Below are 19,377 nucleotides of genomic sequence, written 5' to 3' on the forward strand. Positions count from 1 at the left end.
TCAGCTCCAGCAACATCATCTCTTCCAGCAGCATGGCTCATGTCATCTTGGCCAAGGCAGAAGGCTGCAGCTCCAGGAACACACACTCAATTACGCTGCAGCACACCCAGTGCCTCCCTCTGGTCTGCAGGAATACCGGGGTGTTTCACCCCCCAGACATCCACACCCAAGTCCTCACAGCTCCAGTAACATCATCTCTTCCAGCAGCATGGTTCCTGTTATCTTGGCCAAGGCAGAAGGCTGCAGCTCCAGGAACACACGCTTAATTAAGTGTGCAAGGCTGCAGGAATACCGGGGTGTTTCACCCCCCAGACATCCACACCCAACTCTTCACAGCCTGCAGGTGCCCTCTCTGTCCCCCCAGCCACCACACCCATTCACTAACCAGTCTGCAAATGAGCTAAAAAATCCTTAATCCTGCCAACAGCTTCTGTATGAGGGAGAGACCAGAATCGCTGCCAGCTCTGCAGGGGCGGGGGGAGAGGAGAAACCGTCCCCAGTACAGGGACAGTCACACAAAGGCCACATTGTCCCACACTGCAATTAACTCCAGGCGAAAAAAAAGGCCAAGGCTTTCTATTTGTGAAGGGGCAAGGCTTTTCTAGGACATATCCAGCAAATAGCAGGTCCCTGCCCTACAATGTGCAGGATATTACTTGTGCACCCAAAAAATCATTCAGGGTGCAGACCCCAGTGGCACCTGGTGCTGCTGTCTGCTCAGGGAGCTGCACTTTCAGTGTCTCACACCCAGCTGACACTCGCTGGCGTTTTTCTAATATGAGTTTTACAGGGGAAACAAGATCCAAAGGCTTTCAAAGCCTCTTTACAATTTGTCAGCACTTTCCTCAGGCTGGAAGGAATGAAGTTGTTGGGAATATCATGAAACAAGTGGCATATCACCTCTTTGAAACTCAAATAGCAAGAGACCACATCAAGTCTTCAAATATTAATCTGTACTTACCAACTAATCAGCACTGACAAAAATAACCCATCTAATTATCAGAACACTACCACCTAAATAATGAATTATATGCCTTATTAAAAAGTATAATAGATTAGAGGACGTGAAACAATTGCAATTAGTAAAACAAGAAACGCTGGGAAACAAAAAAACCCTACAAGTGTGATCTGAATTGTATAAATTAATGTTCCAAAATAGCGACTGATCTCCTTTGACACATCAAACAACAGGAACTTTTGAAGCCTATCACAAGACAGTGAATGCAACTCACCTTAAAAAAAACTGCTGAAAATTCATAATAAGACACTGTCTTTGCTGCTGAGAGCTGCTTTGTCCAGGACAAATTCCCCAGCCTGGGGAGGCTCATTTCTGGGAGAGAGCCCACCCCTGTGCATGTAATTGCTTGGTTAGGAGGAGGTGGGGTGGGGACAGGGATGCTGCACAGATAACAGCCAGGGGAACGAGGGATGCCTCCAAGCACTCAACACAGGAAGCATTATCAGCTTTCCTTTAATATCACCAGGCCCCTTGGTGCTGCACATTACCCAGACTCAGCGCCTGCCCTATAAAACAGCACGAGGTGGGGAGGGAGGTGAGGGACACTCATTAAACCTGTCCCTCAGTGCTCCTGCTCCAGCTCTTCATCCCATGGGTGCTCCCATGGACAATGAGGCATTTCCCCACCCCAGGGCTACTCCAGCTTATATTTTGGGTGAAACACACCCTGGTACCACGTTTAGCCCTTTGCTTACTGACCCTGCCATCATTACCAACACAACACACGGATCTGGGGCTCCAACCTGACAGAGGGCAGGTCAGATGGGATATGGGGAAGGAACTCTTGGCTGGCAGGGTGGGCAGGCCCTGGCACAGAGTGCCCAGAGAAGCTCTGGCTGCCCCTGGATCCCTGAGTGTCCAGAGCCAGGTTGGACAGGGCTGGGAGCAGCCTGGGACAGTGGAAGGTGTCCCTGCCCATGGCAGAGTGGAATGGGGTGAGATTTCAGGTTCCTTCCAACCCAAACCATTCTGGGATTCTGTGATCTTTGCAGAGATTCTACAACATATGCCCACAGTCTGCAAGATTCTCCAAGTCCTCAACCTCCCTCTGCAGTCTTCAAACACCAAGGGGTGAATAAATCCCAAAAATGCTGTTGGCTTTCTTCTTTTCACCAGGACTACTGCTGTTCCATCCTCTGCAATATTTACCTTTCAAAGGCTTTAATGCTTGCTGCAGTCCTGACACCACTCAGCTGCAGAACACATTCCTAATTGTACCCCAAGGTATAGCACAGAAGAAAAGATGTAGCACAAAAAGAAACCAAAAAAGCTTTAGAGAAAACAAAAACAAAAAACCCAATTGTTGATTGCAAAATATTTTTAAAATAAATAAAAGAAATCACAAAATCTACATGTCTTTGAGATGGTATAATAGCACCTGAACAAAGATCATTGATCTTTAAAATAACATCCTCCTTCCAACCCAGAAGAAAGATGATGAAATTCTTCTTTAGTTTAAAACTGCCTTTTAATAACTGGAGTGCTGTTCATGTGGACTAGAGGTTATGACAAGGACAGAGTAACTCACTTCCTGTTCAAAATTAATTTTATTTAGCTCAGGCCTCAATAACTAATGCCATTCCTTGTAAACACATCCCCAAATGTGTCCCTCCAATAACCTGCACCAACTTAAGTGAAGAAAAAGAGGCTTTTGGTTAAACTGTCCCTTGTAGTGGTCAATACACCGTAACTCACAGCTGGGTTTACAGTATTTTTCTCCTCACAGGTAATCAACAGATACCTTTATTAAAAGAAAGCATTTTTTATTTAATGTTCTAGCTTGCTCCACCTTTCAAAAGAGGTTTTCCCTCAAAAGAATGTGTTAACACTTCACACAAAAATATTTTTCATCTGAGCTCACTTTGAAGGGAGAGTTTCAGCTGGAGACAATTCAGAAGGTCAGAAATACAACCCAAAGAGCAGAGGGGAGGGGATGATGCATGGGCAGGGGCTGAGACACCACTATACATTAATTTAATTTGGAGCACGTGGCTGCTCACACCAAAGCCTGGAACTGGTGGGGCACTTAGAATCTCACATAGGAATGCTTGGATGTGTAGATGCTTCCAGAGAAATGAGTCAGCCTTTAATTCAGGCGTTTTGCACTATATTAGAAAACAAGCATTTTCAATCCAAGCTGAAAATGAACAACTTCTTGCCTGCTTGCAGCTCTACCATTGAGTGTGTCAATGCATGGGAAAGAGAAAATGCCTGCAAGAAGAAGTTAACTCCAAGCCAAGGTGAAGCCAAGTGGTTTGTTTTCATTACTAAAACCCACAGAAAAAAAATGCAAAACACGAAACAGCCCAAAGCCAACGGTGAAATTCACATTCAGTCGGAGGATTTTCTAAGGGTAAATGTTTGTTTTTATCCCAGTGCACTTAGGTCAGCTTGAATTTATGTTAATACCATCAACAGAGCACAGCCAAAATACTCAGTGCCTGACAACCTGTAGGTTAGGGTTTTTTTACAGCTATTAATTTGTCCTGAACCAGCACTGCCCCTTTCACACTGCACACCAGGGAAAGTCTGCAGCACCTACAGTAACACTGATTTTGGCCACAATCAGTGGAGACTGCAGACAATCCAACATCCTCATTTATTCTAAGAATTTCCACATTTTTTGCCAGCTGCCACAAGCATGGTGGCATTTCCCTCCCAGTTTGCCATCCCTTGCCTACCTTTCTACCTTAAATCACTGTCCTGCCCGATGTTTGCAACACCACGTTTATCACTGGCTGTGAATTTAATTAATGTGTTGTTTCTCCCTTCAACCAGATCATTAATGGAGTTGATAAATCAAATGTGCCATTGTACTCCATAACAGTGGATTTGTGATATTCCCCAGAGGTCAGAGGACACACAAACTGGGGGATGAAATTCACTGAGACATAAATATAGCGTCCTCATCTGTGACAGTCGGATACAATCATACTCCAGTGATGTATTATGCAAGAGAACTTTGTATCTGGCCTCTTCCACAGAAATGCCACAAGACCAATACAGAAAAACAAAACTGGATGACAATCCGTTTCATACATTGCTTCTCATTCTCCTTTCATTTGTGCTGGCAGGTCAGTAATATTTACTTTTGTTTCACCACAGCTTGGGTAGAAAAATACCACCAGGGCAGTATTTTTATTGATTTTAAATGAAGAATGGAGATTAGAACAGGGAATGCTCTGTTTGTTGTCCTTGAGGCTGTTCGGGATCTTTTGCCCCCTCTCATGAGAATTGGCTGGATGGGGCTTGGAGCAGCCAGGTCAAGTGGAAGCTGTATCCCTGCCCACAGCAGGAGATTGGAATTGGGTGTTTTTTAAGGTCCCTTAAAACCCCAACCAATCTCTGATTCTATGGCTGAGCTCTCTGATTAAACAAAAAACCCAAACACTATGTGGTTACCCAATACACATCACACACAGCCCCAGCATTAACAACATCATTAACAAAAGAAAAGTACCATGAGGTTGTGATCAAAACTAAAACCCAAGACAACATATAGCTACTGTCCACTTTGGACCAGCCTGTCCAAACCAGCCCCACCACAGCGAGCCTCGGTGTCCTTTAGAGATGTCCAGCATGGACATTGTCACCTGAGACCCACCTGTGGGCCACCAGATCCCTCAGCTGCCTGCTGCAAGATTTTGCACAGGCAGCAGCTACGAGAAAGTGTCTTTAAAATGAATAAATAAATAAAAGCGAGGAACCTTGTCCCTCTGCAATCATGTGGCCGGACTTTTATTCCTGCCTTTCTCTCAGGACTGTGCTGAGCAGGCTCTGGCTGAGGAGAAGGTGCGTGTGGAAGGTTCCCATGGTGAGCCGATGGAAATGCTAATGAACACAGCAAGGCCGGGTTCAGACACCGGCAGCTCTCACCTCCTCACCTGGAGGCCTCAAAGATCAGGGCTCTGGGTGTAGGTCCCAACCCCAAAACCCCAAGGAGGTGGCAGTGGATGCTCCGGGACACCAAGGCTTGGCAGCAGCGGCTCCCTGAGCCTGCCAGGGAGGGACACTGGGCAAGGAGCAGCTCTGGGAACACCCCTGAGGAACCAAGCCCGCTTGCAGGCACCGCCAGATGGGATTTGACGCAAGCACAGCAGGGCAGCCTTTCCCAAACACCGCCGGAATGACCCTGGAGCGGCGACGCAGCCAGCGGGGGACACTGTGGTGATGGGGTGGGATCGCTGCCCAGCTCACCCACAGCCGGTGGGGACAGAGCAGCACCCGAGTACCGTGCATCCGCTGCTGCCGGCTCTGAAGGGAAAAGCCCTCGGGGGGAGCCGGTCCCTGCCCAGCCCGCACCGACCGGCCCGGGCCAGGCCCGGACCAGGCCCGCACCTGCCCCAGGGCCCCGGCGTGACGAGTCTCGCCGCGGGAGCCCTGCCAAGCTTCCCGGGCTTCGCAATTAACTTTCACAACAAACCAAAGCCTCAAGAGCTTTTAATCTCCAAATAAGTAGGAGATGTGGGTCCCCGCCAAGGCTTTTGTGCCCTGGTTTATCGGCGAGGCGCTGATAAGGACCTTGCTGCTTTGTGTCTGTCTGAGGCACCACACACAGAAGCTCCCGGTTATCCACCGTGGTTTCCACAGGAGCTCCCAGTTATCCACCTTATAGTCCACAGGAGCTCCCAGTTATCCACCTTATATTCCATGGGAGCCTCTGGTTTTCCACCCTGTATTCCATGGGAGCTCCCGGTTTTCCACCTTGGTTTCCACAGGAGCTCCCGGTTTTCCACCTTGGTTTCCACAGGAGCTCCCAGTTATCCACCTTGGTTTCCACAGGAGCTCCCGGTTATCCACCTTGGTTTCCATGGAAGCTCCCGGTTTCCCACCCTGTATTCCACGGGAGCTCCCCGTTTTCCACCTTCATTTCCACAGGAGCTCCTGGTTTTCCACAGGAGCTCCTGGTTATTCACCCTGTTTTCCATGGGAGCTGCCGGTTTTCCACCTTGGTTTCCACAGCAGGAGAGCGAGGAAAGGCACGGGGTAGCCGTGCAACAGGTTAAAAGTGTCGCCTTTGTGCAAATAAGCTTGAAAGAAACGCTGAAGAGCAAAGATTAAAATTCCTGCACAGGTACCATCCTCTGCAAAAACCTGGTTATGCTGTTCTCCATCATAAAAAAAAACCCAAACCAAAAACAAACAAACAAAAAACCCAAACAAAAAAACCCCAACACCAAGCCCACAAAAAGCCCCCCAAAAACTAAAACTATAAAACACATGTGTACATTCGAGATTTCATCACAAAGCAGCTGATCCTCCCTGCCAGCCATCGGTTACAAGAGGTGAAATAAGTACCAAAAACAAGCCCGGGCTTGCCTGAATAAACAGGCAGGAAGGAAATTGCTGTGTGCAGATCCCAGCCCGGCAGGATCCTCATCAGGATTCTCTGCTGGCAGCAGCACTTGTCACACAGACACCGTGCTCGTGCCTCCGGAGTTCAGCGCCTGACCAGCACCTCATCGTGATAATACTTTTAATAACACCCAGAACAGCTCTCCTGGGAGTGACACCACTCTCCAGCACGCCCCTCCTCTCTCCGGGGAGCCAAGAGCTGCTGCAGCAGCACACACGCTGGCCTCGGCTGTAGCCAGAAAAATTTTGGGCAAAATTCAGAAAGAATTGGCTGTATACTGTCCAGGACAATACTCTGGCATCTTCCTCGGCTTACTTTGAGCCTCAGACATAACATCTGTGGTAACCCATGCCTCCTCTTCCCACCCTTGTTCTCTGGCAGACTGGAATAAAGAAAAAACTTCATGTTTTTATCTAGATTCAAAGTTTATTTTCCTTACCATTTTTTACTCATTTTCAACGATGAAAACTTTTTGGTGTTACTAATTACCCACTTAATCCTACTTTCCTAATGACATGTACACAGATTTCCATAAGATCAGAGCAGCTCTGCTAATCAGGGATAAACCCAAGGTACTAAAGAGGGTTATACTCTTACGTTAGTCTTTCCTGTTGTTCTAATTAATGGTATTACCCTCTAAACTGTGCACACACACTTAAAGAAAGTTAAGATATGCTGAAAAAGTACTGCAAAGGAACCAGAGTATATTTAATAACTTCCTACCAGTCACTTCCAGCACTACACCCATCAACTTGAAGCCAACAATATCCATCTCTCCTCTTACTCAAGACACTTGGTTTGATAAGTACAGTATAAGGATACAAGTACTTGGTTTGGCCATTGATATAAAAAAACATGAGCAAAATTATCTCCAGAACATCACTTCATTTTTCTGCTTCCCCTCTCCTCACCAGATTGCCACAAGGATATCAACACTCATTTGCTGATTCAAGTCCAGCAAAGATGAAAAACATCTCTGCAGAATAAGCTTGTACTTACATCGGCAGAAACAACCAAAAAAGAATTAGCAAATGAGAGCTACCTCACAAAAACTGCAGCTCAGCAAAATATCCCCCAATTTGGAGTCCTTATGCACAGCTGCAACTAAAAGGAACCGGAATAAATCACAGCAAGTCTTCAAGGCCTGGATAATTTTCTTCCTTTGAGAGAATCCAAAAGTTCAGCTGCTCCCAGCTTGGAACACACTGGAGGATCCAACACCAGCAGTTTTGAAAGTATCTGGGTGACTTCCAGCACCCAGCTGAGGTGACACTGGGCAGGTTCTTGCAGCAGGAATCCCAACCCGACAGCCAAAGCCCCTTATTTGTGTCTTGACAAGGGACAGGTCCCTGCAGCCTCCCCCAAAGGGGCCTCTCCAGCCTCGCAGGCTTGACCCACTAAGAAATGGAAAAGCAAAGCAGCAAAGAACTGGATGAGGTCACACATGTTCCCACAGTTTCCTCACACCAAATTCTCTTAATCCTAACCCTGAGCCACCTCTGGGGTAAAGATGGTACCAAAGGATGGAAACAACCCTTCAAAATTAAAGAAACCTCAGCAGCAGCACCAAATCCCACATGCCCAAAAACCAGGTGTATCAGAAGGTTGATAAGGGCCCTAAAATAGGCACAGCCTGAAAATTTACATCTCACAGGTGTAAATATTGCTTTTACTGCTCCTAAGGCTACACTTAAAGAGTCTCACCATGAAGGATTTACTTGATTTCTCCCTGTACAATATTCCAATCCACTGGGAAATGTGTCTGTGCAAAGCCAGGTTTGACTGAACATCGTGATGAGGTCAAAGGCACCTGTGCTGACATCACAGTATGGACAGGCTGTCACTGACAGCCCAGCCAGCTCTGCTCCTCTGCTATTATCTGCATTGTTCATCTGCCAACAAGCACAGTTAATGCTTATCTGAATATGGGGTTTTAATCCTGCAAAGTGGTCCTTACCACAGTATTGTCACGCTAATTAACAGGTAGAGCTCTCATAGCTTTTTTTATGCATGTTTCCCCAACCAAAATAAAACAAATATAATTGTAATCATACATCCAGATTTTGCATCCTGTTTCCAGGACCTACAGTCACCCCAGTCCATGGCAATCCAACCCTGGCAGCAGAGGAAACACTTCAGTCCACAAGCCACAACAGCACCAAAAAAAAAAACCCAGCCCAAGATAATACAATTCCATTTAAATGAAAAAAAAAATCTTCAAGGAACCTACAAGGTATTCAAACCTCTTTAGTAAAGTGCTTTCCATTAATCCTGCCACACGTGAAATGCTGAATCAAAGATGTTCAGTAAATGTGCCTGTCAGAGGAATTACGCCCAAAATCAAACTGCTCCCTAATGAGTGCACTCAGAAATGACAGCGATAAGCAGGGCATGGGAGATGTGTTAAATTACATCATTTACCCAAATACACTGGAAATGATGCATGTCCAAGGAGGAAAAGCACATAAAAAGGACCTCTGCAAAGGTGGCAAAACGCAAAGTGCTTTCTTTGAGAAGGAACAGCAGATTGTTGTCAGTGTCACTCTCGGAGCACCTGTGGCAGCTGCTGTCATCCTGGGAGCCACGGCCATTGCAGACCTTCACACAACTCCAGCAAGGCTCCAGCAGCTTGTGAGCAACTTCTGGGGGTGTGAGCGAGTCCCAGAGCTGGAGCCAAGCCAGGCAATGACAAGGGCATGAGAACATGGGCAAGCAGGGCAAGGTGGCAGCTCGTAAGCCCTGTTCCAGCACGCCCTGCTCACCCCGTTCTCTCCCTTTCATGCCTGTGCACTCAGCAGCTCCTAAACTGGGGCAGACAGCGCTGGGGACATGCCCACAAGGGGACCCTTGGGACCAGCTGCTGACAATCCACCCAGCTCCTCTGTTCCCAGTCCCAGTTCTGCCTCACCCAGCAGCTGCAACAACTCACCAAAAGCATCATGCACAGCAGCATCACCGGGGCCTTGCAGGAGTCCATCTGGAAGCCAACACAACTGCCTGGGCACCTTCTAGTGAATAAATCTTGCAAAGTTTCTGCTTATATTACAACGTGCTACCCCAAACCAGAAGTTTTTGATATTAAATACAGCTTTTTCACTAAATATGTGGCCTTTCTGTGGTTTCACTATGAGCTTTGAAAACATAAAGCTCCCCCCCCACCACAGGAGCTGCACAGCTTTGCCCTCAGCACCTCTCTCTGCTTTTCATGGAAATTTAAGAACCCCATTAATCAGCCCTTTCACCCTGAGCTGTCAGTTCTGGACCTCTCTTGACCACGAAACGAGATCATGCAGGAAACTAAAGCTCATTTGAGCAAACCCTGTGTGGCTTTAAAACAAGCTCCCTTCCCAGGGATGACAAAAACGATCTTTGCAGATTCAATTACACGATGCAAATGTGGTGGGGAGCACACCTGAAATGGTTCCCCCGCTCCTGCCTGAGCCATCACTTCGGCAGAAAAAAAAATAAATTTGGGCAAAGCCATTTAGCAGCTCTGGATATACTGTAGGGGATATAAAAGGTCAAGGAATTAATGTTAAGAATCTGCGGTGGATAAAACAACAGGTTTTGCTGGAGCAGATAACATAATAATTGATGAACATAAAAGCAAATAATTGGGTGCATTTAAGGCTAGAACAAACAATGATGAACACACAGAGAGAGAATATTTTACCATCACAGGATGAGGAATCTGTTTTCTGAATGTGCTGCTGTTATACCAAATCACACAAAGACGTTGTTCAGCTCCAAGGGAGAATCAAAAGCCTAGCAAATAACTCTGAGCTGGGCTCTGCTCATCCTCACACCCTTGCTGAGGAGTCACTCCAGTGAAACACTGCAGAGGGACAGGGCTCCAAGATGGGAACAGATCCCTCAGGGTCTCCTTCAGCAGCACTGGACAGCCCTGCCTGTGCCCTCCTGCCTCCCACATCAGAGGGCAGCTGCTCTTCCACATGCAGCTGCATTTAGGGATTTTCCTACTGAAAATCCCAGTATGGTCCACTAAAACCTTTACAGCAGTCCTCCAGCTTTCTTCTAGCATGTTATTTTTCCCCTTCTGCAGCTTAAAAGAGCATCTAGAACATCTAAATCTTTAGCATCAAAAATAAGATCCTCAAATCTATTCCTCAAATCAATTTGCTTTGCTTTCCAGCCCTAATAGAGCAAATCTCCCTGGAAAACAGGCAAACACTTCCTGTGCTTGTGTGCCTGCAGCAAATTTCGACCCACAACCATATCTTACAACACTTGGAGACATCCTGAAAAAAAATACCATTTTATGATGGGAGGGCAGAGACCACTCAAACCAGTCAAGAACCAAAAGCAGAATCTTACAAATACCTTTTAACTCAGCCCTTAAGTTTATGAGATACTCCTGTGCACATCTGAAAAAGCAGACAAAGCCAAAGCTAAGCATTTTGGGATATTCTCCTGTTAAAAGAAGCAAGCAAGCTGTTATTGGGGAATTAGCCATGGCATGGCTGCTGCCCAGTCCCAGTACTGGGATCCCCCTCAGCTGATGATGACCAACATTGATCCTATGCTGCTTTTCCCAGTGAATTTCCAAGAAGGATGGTGGACAGTTTAGTTAAAGGCAACAGGCTGGAGCAGTGTGGGTGCACTGCCAGCCTTCATCCTCCATCATCTCTGTGCTGTGCACACTCACAGGCACTCACCACTGGAGAGCTCCCCAGCTGTACAGTGACTGAGGGAATAGTTAGCACATTCATGTTCTGGCTGAAATGAAAGAGTAATGAGAGTCCACTTCTGCAAACACTATGATTTGATAAGAATTAAAAGGCAAAGGAAACTCAAAAGATTCAAGTTTCAGGTTCTCAGTTTCAAACATGGGCCTCAATCTGCTGGAGCAGAGGTACAAGCTCTGTTTCACCTTTTCTGCAAAAAACTATTTCCCACGTCAGCTCTCCAGGTTTCATTGCTGCTGCAAAAAAGAGTCAGAAAAACCTGCAGATAGGCATCAGGACATCATTGTACTCCCTTATTTTCTTTACATCCCACATATTTACACCAAACAACAACTTCCCCCACCTCCAATAGATGCTACTTGCTGCAGAAAGGTGATTTAACTCCTCACTGAGGGACAACACGCTTTCTATGAGAAAGGTGGTGATGGAAAGGTTTGGAATTCTCCCTCAGGTGCCACCCAGCAAAGTGAGACAACAAAGAAGAGATGGCACAGGACAGCAGCAGGAAAGGCTGTGACACATCAGCTCCCTGTCAGATAAACCCAAAGGCTCAGTTCCCAGATACAGCCTCTAAAATCTGTGAAACCTTGATTTAGAGGAAGAAGTGGCATGAAAAGACATGAGCCAGAATGACTCTGTAAGGACCAAAAAGTATGAGAAATGGATTTATGGATGCCCTCAGAAGAGATGCTCCCTCCAGAAAAAACATTTGCAGAAGCAGCAAGGGACAAGGATGATTCTCCAAGACTGTGATGAGCCCAGACCTGGACCACATGATAGCAGAGCATCACTCAGTCCCTCTTCCTTCTTCAATGGTAAGGCTGATCCTCTCCCAAACTCCTAAGTCTCTGAGCCCACAGGAGATCCAGGTGCCACCATGCTCCCCTTCACCTTTCTGTAGGCACCTCTGCTCCTTTCCCATCGTCCAAGTGATCTGAAAGCAAATTCTAGCCTCATATATTTAACATCTGTGGCTGATCACATACCTGAGAAGCAGCAGCAAAAGAGATTTTTCCATTTCTCTGTGCAAACATGGCCCTGCCCATGCAGCTCTCCCACCAAGCAAGTGTCAGAAATCCTCATGACAAAAACCCATTTCTTGCTAATTGCTCTGTGCAAAAACATTTCTCTGCTGCAGCTCATCTCTTGCACGCCAAGGCAGAGGTCTTTGCAGTTCAGCAATTTTCAGACACAGACACATCACTTTATCAAGCCCAGCTGAAAACCAGAAACCTGACCACAGCCACCCACACCGAGTCTGGGTGGGACACAGCCAGCCTGCATCACCTGTGGTCAGCTCTGTCCCCATCCCAGAGCTCCTTGCAGGGATCTGGGGAAGAAGAGCACTAACAGGATTAGGGAATCAGTAATTTATCAGATTATGGAAGCTAGAGCTGGGCTGAGGGGTATAGTATACCCCTGGGAGCCATGGCCTCCAGCCAGTGTCACGCTCAATCATGACCAGTTGTTCTGCAGGGATGCATTATCCTCCTGGCGAGCCTCTGCCACCTCAGGTCCCCTCAGATCTCAACCCATTCCCATCACTCAACCCATTGCTCAGGGGAGACACCTCCAAACCCTCACCATCACATCTCCAAGCCTCCAGCTACCCCCCTTGGCACGGGTGCAGAAGGAAAACCTCGGGAAGAGATTCTTCCCTCACCTTTGCAACTCCTGCAGACAAACTGACTACAGAAAAGGCTTCAAAGCTTTCAAAAGCATTTATACCACTTCCATATTCTGGTGGGACTGCTTCTTTTTCCTTAAAAAAACCCTAAACCCATCCCATCTTCTGCTACCACAAGACACATTTCCAAACACCAAAACAATCTAGCTGGAGGTTCCCCAAAATCCATCTCAATATCCAAACACATCCCCCATAAAGGCTCAAGTAAAACAACACAGAAATGAAAAGCAGGAAGAGATTGCAAAGCAACAAGAAGCAACCTCTTGAGCCTTCAGCATCCCACAGGTGAGGATGTATCCTGAAAAATGAGCCCTCTGGGTGACTGATTCCCTGGGGTTTTCCCTGTAGCTGCTGCCCTGCCCTGCCTGCTGTGTTATGAGCACAGGGTTCTGCAGATGCTGCGTCAGGAGCAGAGCACTGATCTCACGCTTTGCTGGCAAGGAGAAATCCTGAGGATTGAATTTTGACAAGCTGGAGACTGAAGTTTTGCTCTACATTGTGCTAGTGCTGGGGCTCAGTGCGTGGTGTACAGTGAGGTACTTGAAGCACAGAGTAGGGACCGCTCAAGGAAAGGTGTTTGCACCCCAAGGCTGGGCCAGGAGCTCCTGCCCAAGGCTGTAAAGCCTCTTTTGGCATCTCAGAGAATTCCATATTCAGCCCCAGGGACAGAGAACACCAAGTCCACTGACATATCTGGAAGGAAAAGAATAAGTAATGAGAGGACAGACTGTCCTCTTGGATGACACCCAGCCCCACCAGTGAATATCTGAGAGGGCCTGAACACAACCCACAAAATCATATCTAATCTTCCCCAGCTTAAGACTGGGACTTGTTTCTATGTCCCTCTGCCCACCTGCAAATCGAACACCATTTTCATGGTTATATTTCAAACTGGTGAGTCAAAAGCCCTGGATTAAGTCCTTCTTCAACTTCAGTTTATTTGAGCTTACTCATCCTTAGAAGCTTCATTTTAACTCCCCTGGACAAAGCCTAGAGCAATGATAATCTAAATATTATGCTAACCATGCCAGATGAGGCTTTTGAATAGGAAAGCTCCAGAAAAGATACTTAAATTAACATCTTCAAAGACTAAGATATAGCAGGGACCTGGAGTGTTATCAGCAGGCAGTTCCCTGTGTCTAAAGCAACCATGGGAACATTGCTAAGCACAGATTTATTTCCCAGGACAGGCAATTGTTTTAGAGCATGAAACGAGTTGCTCCCTGAACTACACAGGACAAAGGGAAACAAAGTAGGAAATTATTAGAAGGAGTAATAGTACAGCAAGACCTTGATCTTGTGATAAGCGTGGTACAAAAATGCTCCCAATACCCAACTGGGCAGCAGTATCCAAATTCCTCAGGCTTCTTTACAGTATCAGCTCTCCAGCTCTGGAAGAACAAATAGCAGGGAAGATTTCTGAAGAGATGAAAATGGTACATTTTCAACAGCCAGAGATGATTACTCACAAAATAGCAACAGCACAGAGGTAACTGATTGCCTCCCGGGCAAAAGTCAAAGTCTTTGCATTGTAGCTATGAAAGGATACTGAGATCAAAGAGAAAAAGAAAAAACTCTATTTTAGGCTGTTGTGAGCAGAAAGGTCCTCCTAGCCCCTTGGCATCACCACATCCCAAGATACAACTGAAATCTTTCTTCACGTGCCTGAGATAACAGTGCAGCAAGGAGCAGCCCTTTATTCCAGGGGCAGGATGCAGCTCCTGCCCGGTCCCCAGCTGAATTTTGGCAGCATCCATGGCAAACACCACCAATCCTCACTGCCATGGGCCTGGAGACACGATCACAGTGTGCCTGAGCCGCTCTGAAATCAGAAATGAGATAAGCCAAACACTGAGCGAGGTGTTATTAACAACACTTAGCCATTGATTGCGCGTTACATCTTCAAGCACTTTACCAACATTAATTAATTAAGGTGTTTTCCATTTAATGTGGGAAGGAGACTAAAGCAAAAACACGAGGCTGAACGGACCAAACACCTGATGCAGCATGGCAAGTCATCACCAGACTTCAGTTTTCCACAGAGATATTGCTTTAAACCAAACTGCTGAAAATACAGGTGTAGGCTGGGCAAAGCCACGAAGCCAAAATCCCAGAGGTGCAGCCAGCATGGACAGAGGTCACAGCTAAGCATGGACCCACCACAGCAATGCTCTGCTGCATCCCTCTGTCATTACCAACATCCCACCTGGACCACTGGGCACGTCTCTTGTTCACAATCAATTCAACCAATACAAATTCAAACAAGGATTCCAACACGAGGGTGCTGACACACAGCTGCAGAGATGTTACTGAGTGCTGCCTGTAATTGCTGTGCTAAAAGCTGGGGACACGAAGTATTGATTTCCACCCTGATCTGCATCCAAGTTTAGACAGAGGCTGCAGCCAAAATACTTCTCCCAGCAAACTCACCAGTTAAAAGAGATTGTCAGGGCTGAGAGGTTTGAATGATTAACACTCACACTAAGGACTGGAACAATGTACAAGTTCCATTCCTGTCTACCTACGCACACCCACCATCCTGCCCTCCCTCTTCGCAGAATTCTTTCAGTTTTGATTAAAATTATGGAAAAGAGGCCCTCAAAACATACCTTGTCATGGCAAAAATAGCACATTGTAGCAGAAAAAAAGTCTCAGAGTGCACAAAAGGGGCAGAGTTATTACCTCCAGCTGTCTCAAGCTGCACCATAATTACACAAATAACACATCTGACATACTCAGTATTAATTACGAACTGAGCGTGGCACAGAGACACACATTCACCTCCTTCCATACAGCTTGGGACTGACCTGGAGCAGCTGCCTGCAGCACTGTGATCGTGAGCTCCTTCCCACCACACGGAAGGAATTCTCCCCTGTCAGGGTGGGCAGGCCCCGGCACAGGCTGCCCAGAGCAGCTGTGGCTGCCCCATGACCCCTGGAAGTGTCCAAGGCCAGGTTGGATGGGGATTGGGGCACCCTGGGATAGTGGAAGATGTCCCTGCCTGTGGCAGGGGGTTGGAACTGGGTGATCTTTGAAGTCTCTTCCAAACCAAACCATTCTGGGATTCTATAAGCAAAGGGACCTGATGATTCCACCACAGGCTTTTCCTCCTGGACCAAAGCAGACTCCCCTCCACACCCACCTGCCACCCGAGCACCACCAGCACCCCCCAAATCTGCACTTGCAGGCTGCCACCCTATTCCCCATCCTCCTGCCTGCCTTTAATATATTTGCATAAATCAAACAGCTTGGCAGCCCTCCTACTTAGGAGACACACAACAGCAGAGCTATTCAGAGATTCTTGTTTTCACCCCATCCTTCTGAATGTCGTCTCAAAATCCTTGAGGAAAAGCATATGGCTCACTATAGATATCTTGGGCCTGTCTACACAAACACAGAGTGATGTAGGAGAGCATTTATGGCAGCATATAAACAATAGTACCAAACTTAGGGAGGAAACACAAAGCAGAGTGAATCTGCTCGGTGGGTTTTGCAGAGATCAAGTACTCTCCCCCCTTTCCTTCCTAAACATGACAGACAAAACACTCTTTTAGATACAATTTTACACTTAACTGATTGACTTCTGTTACAACAGCAGTGGTACAGGGCTGGATGTATCACAGTGTTAATAACAGCTTGTTAAATTCATGGGGAAAGACAAAGACTCATTCAGAGCCACAAGGCCACGGTGTCACACCTTGCTGCGGAAGCGTCCTTTCTCCTAACTCCTAGTCATCAGCATGCTGAGCCAAATTTCTCAGCTTACAGAGTGGGAAGATGGACCAAACCCTCCAGCAGCTTCAACTGCAGGTACCACTCTCCCACCCAGCTGAGGGTGGGGCCACCCTTCCCCCCCTCTATCACAGGGACCCCACAACTCCAAAGCACATGTAATCAGAGTTATAAGCAGAAACACGCAGGCTTTGAGGAACAGAGCACATTTCTTTGGCACCTTTACAGGCACCAACTGTTTTCCAGCATGCTGATAGTAAAGGAACACAAAGAGGAGTATTTTTCATCACTCAACAGATTAGAAAACCTCTGAGGAAAACAAAAAAGCCCTATCCTCAGAGAACACACCCCCCTGTCCCTTGCCAGGACACGCAGCAGAAACGTGCATCTCCCCAGAAGTGTCCTGGAGAGGAAACGAAACCAAACACTGAACACGCACACAGGAATCAGTGTGAGCACGAGCAGCTGAAGGGTTTTACCTGCTTTCCTGGCTGCAAGCCTGCATTTCCACATGCATGCCCTGTACATCGTGTCACCATCTGCATTCCTGATGCCCCTGCTCCACAGGGGAGGATGGAGGCTGGCATCCTCCTTCTGCCCTTTCAGCAGATTTTTATAAAAGCAAGAGCCTCGGTAGCCTGGCTGTGGTGTACAGCAGAGGGTGGCTGAGATTATCCCAGCCTCTGCACAGCATTTCAGAAAATCCCTGGCCACACAGGTAACTTCACTTCCTACATCCCCGCAGCCACCTGGAAGCTCAGCTGGGTGAGTGGAATTCACACCCCACACCCCCACTACCAAAACAGTGAAACACAAGCTGGATGGAATAAAACCACTAATTAATCCCTCTAAATCAGTTTGCCACGAACAACAGCACACCGGCATGCAATCCAATCAGTTCCAGCCATGGCAGGGGGGTTGAAACAAGATGATCTTTACGATCCTTTACAACCCAAAGTGTTCTGTGATTCTGTAATTCCATTATTACATCCTGCCGGCAGCAACTATGCCCCGCCAAACGCTATGCTACCTTAAAGAGCTTCACTGTTATTTAAAATAGCGCCGAACCACCCTACCAAGAGATACAGTAAATAAGTAACGAGTAAATAACAGCTACTGACGTTTTTATCACACAGGTGTAAATTCAGTTATCGGGAAAGGGGAGGGCTCGCACTATTTTTGTTCTGACATCAAGGCTGCTCGGGGTAAACTGTCATGCAAGCCTGTAATTATTTGGGAAATAGAAACCCTAAAATACAAAAGCATTCAAATAAAAACGTATCAGCGATGGCAACACACTTTGACGAGCAGGAAACTGAATTTCAGCCTGGCGAGAGCACCGCGAGTACTACAGGAGCGATTCGGGCTCAGTTCCTTAACCACCACACAAAGTCTCTTCCCGCTCCCCCTGCACCCCGCTTTCCACGCTCGGCCCCGAGGCACGGAGACAACTTTTCAGGGATGCGGGGGGCAGAGGGGGTGTGTGCCTGGCACGGGGGCTGTCCGAGCCCACCCGTGCCGGGGGTGCCGGTGCTCGGGTGGGCTCCGGGCGCCGTGCGCGGACCGAGCCCCGCGGACCGAGCCTGGGCCGGACCGAGCCTGGGCCGGACCGAGCCCCGCGGACCGAGCCCGGGCCGGGGGCAGCGGGGGAGCGGCGGGGCCGGGGCTCCGTGGGGGCCGGAGCGCGGATCGCGGATCGCGGCGGTAACATCTGCCCTTTCCTACCGAATTACGAAACCGGCTGAGGGCGCGGGATTACCGGGGAGAGCCGGCCGGGGGGACCTCGGGGCGCGGTGCGGCGAGGGGATGTGAACGGAGGGGGTGGTGACGGTGGTGGCGGCGGCGGGAGGATGCGGGGAGCCGTGAGTATTTGGGGCGGGGGGTCCCTCCTCGTGCCGGGGCTGCTGGAGCCGAGCGAGCCGCCGCAGCAGGGAAGGACCCAGCTCCGAACGCAGCGGGGAACCCGCAACCACGGCCCGACGGGACGCGCCGGGCACCCCCAAAAACAAACAATGGACAATAACACCGAGCGGAGGCGGCGGCCGGGAGGGACCCCCTCTGGCCGGCCGGAGCCCCCTCGCCCCCTGCCCGCGGCGGGACCCACCTTGCGCGCCGTGCGGGCCGTGCTCCATGGCCGGGTCGCTGCCCAGCTCGGCCAGGCGCCGGCCGGTGGCCGCCAGCTCGGCGCGCAGCGCCGTCACCTCCTGGCCCGCCGCCTGCAGCGCCCCGTCGATGCGCAGCGCCAGCTGCTTGTTGTCGTCCATCATGTGCAGGATTTTGGCCTGGGGGGAGGGAGGAAGAGGAGGAGAGAGAGAGAGGTGAGAGAGGGAGCGGCGGGGGGGGGCGGGCAGGNCTGTGCAAGGGGAGCGCAGAGGGGCTCTGCAGGGGGGTGTGCAGAGGAAAGCGGGGGGGGGTCTCTGCAGAGGGGGGAAACAGGTTGTGGGGGGGTAGGGGTACCCCCTACCTGTTGCTCCCCCCGGCAGCCCGGGCAGGGCCGCGACAGAGGCGATGGCAGCTCGGCCGAGGGCATCCGCGGTGGGTGCGCGGCTGCGGCGGGGCGGGTCCCTCCCGTGCGGGGCGGGCGGGCCGGGGGAGCCTGCGGTGCCCGCGCCGCGCTGGGAGCGAGACCCCCCCGCAGCCCCCCGGGAAGTTCAGGGGTGCTGCGGGGCTGCGGCAGTGCCCGCGGTGAGCTCACAATGCCACGAGTGCAGAACCGCTCTGCTAACCGCGCTCCGGTTCGCCCTGAGCGTGGCCGTGCCCAGCAGCTGCCTGCAGCAGGTGGAGGAAAGCGGGCTCCAAAAATCCCCCTGGAGGGATTTTGGGGCGGGGGGAAAGAGCCACCTGAGCGCTGTCACCACTGCAGCAGTACTAGTGCAAA

The 19,377-nt window shown here is 49.0% G+C and overlaps 1 protein-coding gene across 1 annotated transcript in view; it reads right to left on the reverse strand.

The window, feature by feature from the left end:
* Positions 1-18,727, reverse strand: part of KAZN (kazrin, periplakin interacting protein) — an 86,114-nt gene extending 67,387 nt beyond the window's left edge. The window contains exon 1 of the mRNA XM_041476715.1: positions 18,604-18,727. Coding sequence (XP_041332649.1) covers positions 18,604-18,631 — 28 coding nt within the window. The 5' untranslated portion in view covers positions 18,632-18,727. The remainder of the gene's footprint in view (positions 1-18,603) is intronic.
* Positions 18,728-19,377: the final 650 nt, after the last annotated feature.

This window comes from Pyrgilauda ruficollis, unplaced genomic scaffold (assembly GCF_017590135.1).
Source record: "Pyrgilauda ruficollis isolate IOZ18807 unplaced genomic scaffold, ASM1759013v1 scaffold39, whole genome shotgun sequence".
In the NCBI taxonomy this organism is placed as follows: domain Eukaryota; kingdom Metazoa; phylum Chordata; class Aves; order Passeriformes; family Passeridae; genus Pyrgilauda; species Pyrgilauda ruficollis.